The 6,398-nt window shown below is 42.7% G+C and overlaps 1 protein-coding gene across 1 annotated transcript; it reads right to left on the bottom strand.

The window, feature by feature from the left end:
• Positions 1 to 831: 831 nt before the first annotated feature.
• LOC130171117 (chymotrypsin-like elastase family member 3B) lies at positions 832 to 3,435 on the bottom strand. Its single transcript, XM_056378958.1, has 8 exons — positions 3,271 to 3,435; positions 3,051 to 3,139; positions 2,824 to 2,921; positions 2,484 to 2,612; positions 2,001 to 2,137; positions 1,411 to 1,553; positions 1,163 to 1,315; positions 832 to 1,077 (listed from the first exon to the last, which is right to left on the bottom strand). The coding sequence occupies exons 1-8, from the start codon at positions 3,311 to 3,313 to the stop codon at positions 1,060 to 1,062; spliced, it is 810 nt and encodes a 269-aa protein (XP_056234933.1). The 5' UTR covers positions 3,314 to 3,435; the 3' UTR covers positions 832 to 1,059.
• Positions 3,436 to 6,398: the final 2,963 nt, after the last annotated feature.

The raw sequence follows: 6,398 nt of genomic DNA, 5'->3' as shown, positions 1-6,398 counted from the left end.
ACAGATAGACGTCCAAAGGTTTGTGTTTGTCTGAAGCAGCAGCAGAACTTTACTCACCAAGAGACTTAGGTTGTTCCACCCTAAAGAAACCAGATCTCTCATTGACTGTTTCGTTTAAACACCAATGTCTTCGTTTGTCATGGCGGAAACCATTCGGTTTTTGTTTTTACTTTTCCATTGAGAGGAATTAGAACAGCTCTCACCTGGATGTGATGAGAGTCTCATTGTCGCAGATGCATTTGAATAAATCAGACATACATTAGACTGGATACGTTTCTCTGCAGGGCTGTTCTCAGCAAACACACCACTCACGCACTACAGTGAACTAACATTTCAACAGCTTGTGGGCAGTGGTCACTCTAAATGTAAATGTAGATCCTTTCAGACATGACAGATTCAAACTTAGTTTTCAGCTTGCGCCTCGTGTGCTGTCATATATGATCTATACTAAAAGCAGCTGCCTGTGGTCACAGACTGGATGTGTATTAACGCTGCTGTTATCTGATGCAGCAGACTGCGGCCGAGGCTGAGCATCAAGGTAAACTATCGCCGCCATTTATCTGATGTGAAATGCTGCTTTCCAGCTCGGCTCCCACCTGCGTGTATCAAACAGTATGTTCACTGGCGCCGACACTTGGCCGACCTTGGTGATGATTGATAGGAAATACTGATTCATAAGTCGTCCGCATGCACGCAGTGATGGGCAGCCATTCCTCAGCCTCCTTATCACACAGCAGGAAGGAAGAAATATGAAGTGGTGCTGTGCGTTTTTACACAGAGGGAGAGTCTGTCTTCACTTTCTCTCAGGTTTTATGAGACATGAAAAATGCAGATTTAGGTGATAGTGATTAAAATGCAAGTCCAAAAAGCCACACGTTTTTTTTCTACTGATGAAAGGTTTTAAAAAAACATTGTATACTTTTATTCTTCTTATTCTAATGTTTTTCAGTGGTGACAGACATGTTGGTCCGTGTCCGACCCTGATGTTCAGCTTAAAAATGAACGGGACTCGGGACATCATTATTTTTTGGACTCGATCAGACGGTGTCCAGCAGATCCTCAGTAATGCAGCATGACCTGAGGAGATAACATGACTGGTTGGTGGCTGACACAGCTGTGGCGTCACTGTAGGTCAAATAAAGCAGGTGTGTAACGAACTTACGTCACTGAGCCAGTCGGTGAAGGCGGAGGTACGGGTGAAGACGGTGGGCTTCTTGACCTCGTTGCAGACGCGGGAGGAAACGAAGCTGGTCACACCCTGGACGTACCACTTACCATCCTGACCCCTGCAGTTCAGAGGACCACCAGAGTCTCCCTGAGAGAGAGAGGGAGAGAGAGAGAGAGAGAGTATGAAGTAGATGACCTTGTTCACATCAGTGCGAGTTGTTTTCCTCTTGGTGCCTCACTCACGTTGCATCCGGCTACGACGTCTCCCCCTGCACAGATCATGGTGGTCTTGACGTTGATGCCCCACCAGTCGCTGCGTCTGCACACGCTGTACTCCACCACGGGCAGCAGGGCCTGCTGCAGCTTGTCAGGCATAGGTCCATGAGCTGACACACAGAGAGGACAGAGCTGAGCAACAGCACATGTATCTGCACTGATACTGTGTGCAGCAGGCAGACAGAAGTGTCGGGAACAAGACTTGAAAACTGTGATCAATTACTAATTCCTCATTGAAAAAGTTTTCCACTAATTACTCAGTAGCAAAAGCAGACTGTAATTTGTTACACCACTCGGTTGCTGAATAGGAAATCACATTACTGTAGCACGTTACTAGGTAATCTGTTATTATCCAACACTGGCAGATTGTTAATGTGCCGACCTTTAATGTTACACTGTTAAACTGAGTTAAAGGCAACATTTACACCTGTCTGATCCTGATCCTGTTCATTTTCTGTGCAGGTAAAACACTGCAGTGACCTTCAGTGACCGTCAGCGATCTGCAGTGACCTGCGGTGCAACAGACCGCGTGACATGTGAGGACACAGTGACATTACTGTAAAGGTTGCCCCAGCCGGAGATGTAACACGGAGTCCCATGGGTGGGGGTGTCTCCAGCCTCTGGAAGACAAGCCACGCTAACGCTGTCGCTCATGACGGGGCTTTTATCCAGTTTGAGCAGGGCCAGATCATTGCTGTGAGAAAAATAATTACAGTCATGTTTTCACTTCATCATGAAATGCTGATGGTTGTCAAGGTTACAGTATCTTTTTTGTGGGCTCAGATTTTTTTTAGAACGGTATCAAATGATATTTTTTTCTTACACTTTGTAGTACATGACTGTTTTATTTGCTTCTACATTTACTTGATATTGAAGGTCAGTATTTACAGCCGTTGATGAACAAACAGAATTATTTATTCTTGGTGAGGATGCAACAGGGGAAACAAACACAAGGTTATCTATTTATCTGCAAAAGGAAAATATTAATATTTTTGTTTTTTATTTCTGCTGGTTCCCAAGGAGACATAAAATATACTCACCCATCAGCCACATGGTCGATGTCCCACTTGGGATGAACAACGATACGCAGAATGTCTCTGATCTGCTCAGTCCCCTCCTGCTGACTCATGTCGTGCTCTCCCAGCACCACACGATACACGTCTCCCGGCCTGTCACACAGTTTCTATCATTTAATAACACATTATTATTTCCATTTTCCTCCTGCTGCATATTTCCACACTTCTGGATCCCATTTATCTCATATTAGACGTCAACATTGTTTCTGTGTGCGTGCTGCAATAAAGCCTTGACCTCTGTCTCTCACTCTCAGTCGTTATCCCCTGCATCACACAGTAGCTATCTTATCTCATTGTTAGTCACCAGATGCAGTGTCCAGCGGTCAGCACCCAACGAGGTGCGATCAGAGTTCCTCCACAAGTGTGATGGTAACGGCTGCCATGTTTCACCTGCAGGGAGATCTGAGGAGGGAAGAGAACAGTGAGGATATAATGTGTCCTTGACTGCTTTGAAAGGTGCCTATAAATAAAATGTATTATTATTTATATTCTCAATAAGAGAAAAGTTCAGTGGATTTAAAACGTGGTTACCTGCCAGGGCCAGCTGTGGGGGCGGGCATCCTGTCCATTCACCACCCTGTTGGTGTCAGGCTTTACAGCAGGTGTACCACATCCAAAAACTACAAACACATGATAAAGTTTTCTATAAATTAAATTAATATAGTGTTTAATCTTAACTCCCCTTTCCGTATTGTCATAACTGCTTCTTCCTTATTCGGTCTGATGTCTGCAGCCAAGCCAGAGTACTCACCATATGCTGCCTGAAGCAGCAGGAGGACCAGCGCCTGCAGCATGATGTCAGTCTGTGGAGGAGACACACACACACACACACACACACACACACACACGCATTTAGTCCAGCTCTCTTATACCTCCTCAGTCTGTCTGTCAACCTAAACACAGATTACATTGAACGTCTGTTATCAGCCTCCACAGCTGATTGTAGCTGGGAAAGAACTTCCTGTTCCACAGATGCATCAGCTGCTCTGCCAGGACACCGGGCCGATCCGTCTGCTGGTGCAAAACATGGCAGGTTTATCAGAAGTGAGAGAGACGAACTCAGCATGTGCAATTTAGACAAGACTGATAAAGACTATTAAATGTTTAGAATTAAGGATGAAAAATAGGCTTTGGGACATGAATGATGTACCTCATAATGTTGAATTCAAGATAATGAGATTCATAATCAGCAGTGGAAGAAATATTAAGATACTTAAGTAAAAGTAGCAAAGTGGGAAAATATGCTGTTAGAAGAAAAACTTCTGCATTCAAAATGTTACTGAAGTAACAGAAAAATATTCTTTACTTGTCAAATATTTCTATTGTTCTTGTGTTGAAGAATAAACATTTATCACAATGGAAACTGAGCTCACTGCTCAAAGGTCGTGGGGTTTCCAGATGTCATGAAACTGTAGATGTAAAATTTTCTTCTCACGTCCTTGATGTCTTAACATTACAGATTATTGATTTAATTTGAATATCTGCAATTTCTTGATAACTGGAATAGATAAAATAGAATAGCCTGGTGGGGAGATTGCTTTGTTAACAACTGTTTGCAAGGTCATCAATGAACTTTCAGTCTCAAGTCTTAAAAGTGTTTCAGGATCATTTTTTCCATGAACATGACGGAGAGGGTGGGGTACACTTTGGACAGGACGATGCTCACATTCACACTTACAGGCAAATTTAGAGTCACAGATGGAGCTGCATGTGGTTGGACTGTGGGAGGAAGCCGGAGTTTACCCACAGGCATGAGGAGAACATGCAGACTCCACACAGAAAGACCCCAGTGGCAGGTTCAAACCCAGAATCAGCGTGAACCACTGTACCACCACCCAACTACTGCTGTAATGTAGCTACACCAATTTAGTGCAGTTTGGTACCAGTAACCACGTTTCCAGTGGTTAGAAAACATAATTAGACTTCTAACACAGTAACATGAAGCAAAGTATTTTACATCCCTGCAGCACTAAGTAGTTAGCATTAGCGTAGCATTGAACAGATAATGGAAACTACAAATAGAAGGAGCCCATCTTACTGCTTACACTCTCTGCACAGTGATCTCTGGGATTCAGTGCAAAAGCAGCAGTGTATCATCAAACACTATATTACCTAAAATAACCTTTGCGTAGCTGCATGAAAACGTGCAGCTGAACATGAAAAAACCTCCAGCTTGAACAAACAGAAACGGTTCCCAGAGTCAATGTGTTGGGTTTGTGAACGTGAGAGAAGCTGTGGCAGCAAGTTCACAGTGAGTGAGGATGGAAAGCAGAGAGAAAGAGGAGAAGAATGAGGCAGAGGAACTGAGACAAGGGTTTAGTGTCGTCAGCTGTCTTAGTGCTCAGTGTACTGCAAGAAATACATTTTCTCCCTACGACCACAGAACTGGATAGCTTTGGGTTACCTTCAAGAGAAACAGTCCTGTAACAACTTTCTCTGCTTTAATAACATGTTGTAGATTCACAGAGGGGCCCACGCTCCCACTGAATCTGGACCCAATTGTTCACGCCTCGCTCAGACACTATCCTCTCCTCTGAGGGAAACTAATATCACGCTCCGGAGAAGACGGCGTGCATCTATAAATTTCCCCCTTTTAGGGAGCAAATCAAATCAATATTGCCTCAACAGCTACAAGGCTTTGCTTGTTTTCTCGCTGTGTTAAGATAATTCCCTGCACCGCTGCGAGAAGATTTATGAAGCAGACATGTGCTGCGTGTTTGCATAACATGGCAATGACAGAAGTGTGAATAATTCTGATGAGGGGCTGCGAAAGTTTCAGCTTGCAGTGAATTAACCACTGATGCTGTTTACGGGAGGCCGCTCAGGTGGGAACTGTCATTTATTATGAGTGAGTGTGTGTAAAACAATAAATCCTATAAAGTTAAACAGTGTGGAAAAGAATGAATAGCAGTTTTAAATCATTTTAATATTAGCAAAGTGCTGTTGCTTAAAAGGTGAATATTGGATTTTACAGCACTTTGACTTTAACACAGAACTTTCAATCACAAAGAGACATCAAAGGAGAAACAACAGAAACACATTAAACAGTTTTTATGATTTTATCAACATTTCAATTCTTTGTAAAATGAGTATTTCAGTCTGGACCCAAGTGGTGGAGCGACTGACCAACAGACATACTGACATCTATGGAGCCGTGGCTAAAAATGACACGTCAAGTCTACTTTTCCTTATCAAAAATGTGATTGCTGGATCATATTAGAGTATATAACATTTTATAGCATTATATATTTGGATTTTATGATGAAATGGCTGGAAAAAATGTATTTTGTTGTAAAATTATATGAGCCGCTCCTAAACATCCAGCATCTATAACCTTTATACAGTTTTTTCTCCTTCCTATCAAGACATTGTTCTGCTTACGACGTAAATCAATATTTCCAAGGAGAAATACAGTTAGGCACAGAAGCAAGTCTGCTCTTTATTCACTGGCCGCTCAAGACACAGATAAATTATCTGGGACCAGCCAGCGCAGTTTAAGGCCAAGTATATTTCTCCTAAGGTTTTCAGAGATGTCAGAAATCTGACTAGTGCAGCTTGGAGACGGAGGAAATGCAGCCAATTAGACCTTTGAAACATAAATCACATTTTACTGCTCTGTCACATCAAGTGGCCACTATTCAGTTTCCAGTCACTGAGAAGAAGAATATCAGCCATTAACAGCAGGCGCAAAATAGGCTGGATAATGCACAGTATACTGTAGGCAGCCTCTCATGATTTAGTTCATGACATCATCTTCACCACGAGGGAGGAGAAATGTGAAGCATGAACATGATATTTGGTTGAAAACACACTCTACAGAGTTTATCTTCCACTGACTAATAATATTTTCCAAAAGGGCAGAATATGCAGTTTGAAGTT

The sequence above is a fragment of the Seriola aureovittata genome, chromosome 6, assembly GCF_021018895.1.
Source record: "Seriola aureovittata isolate HTS-2021-v1 ecotype China chromosome 6, ASM2101889v1, whole genome shotgun sequence".
Lineage (NCBI taxonomy): Eukaryota > Metazoa > Chordata > Actinopteri > Carangiformes > Carangidae > Seriola > Seriola aureovittata.
Note: the sequence above shows the minus strand (reverse complement) of the source record. Positions and strands in the feature narration are given on the sequence as shown.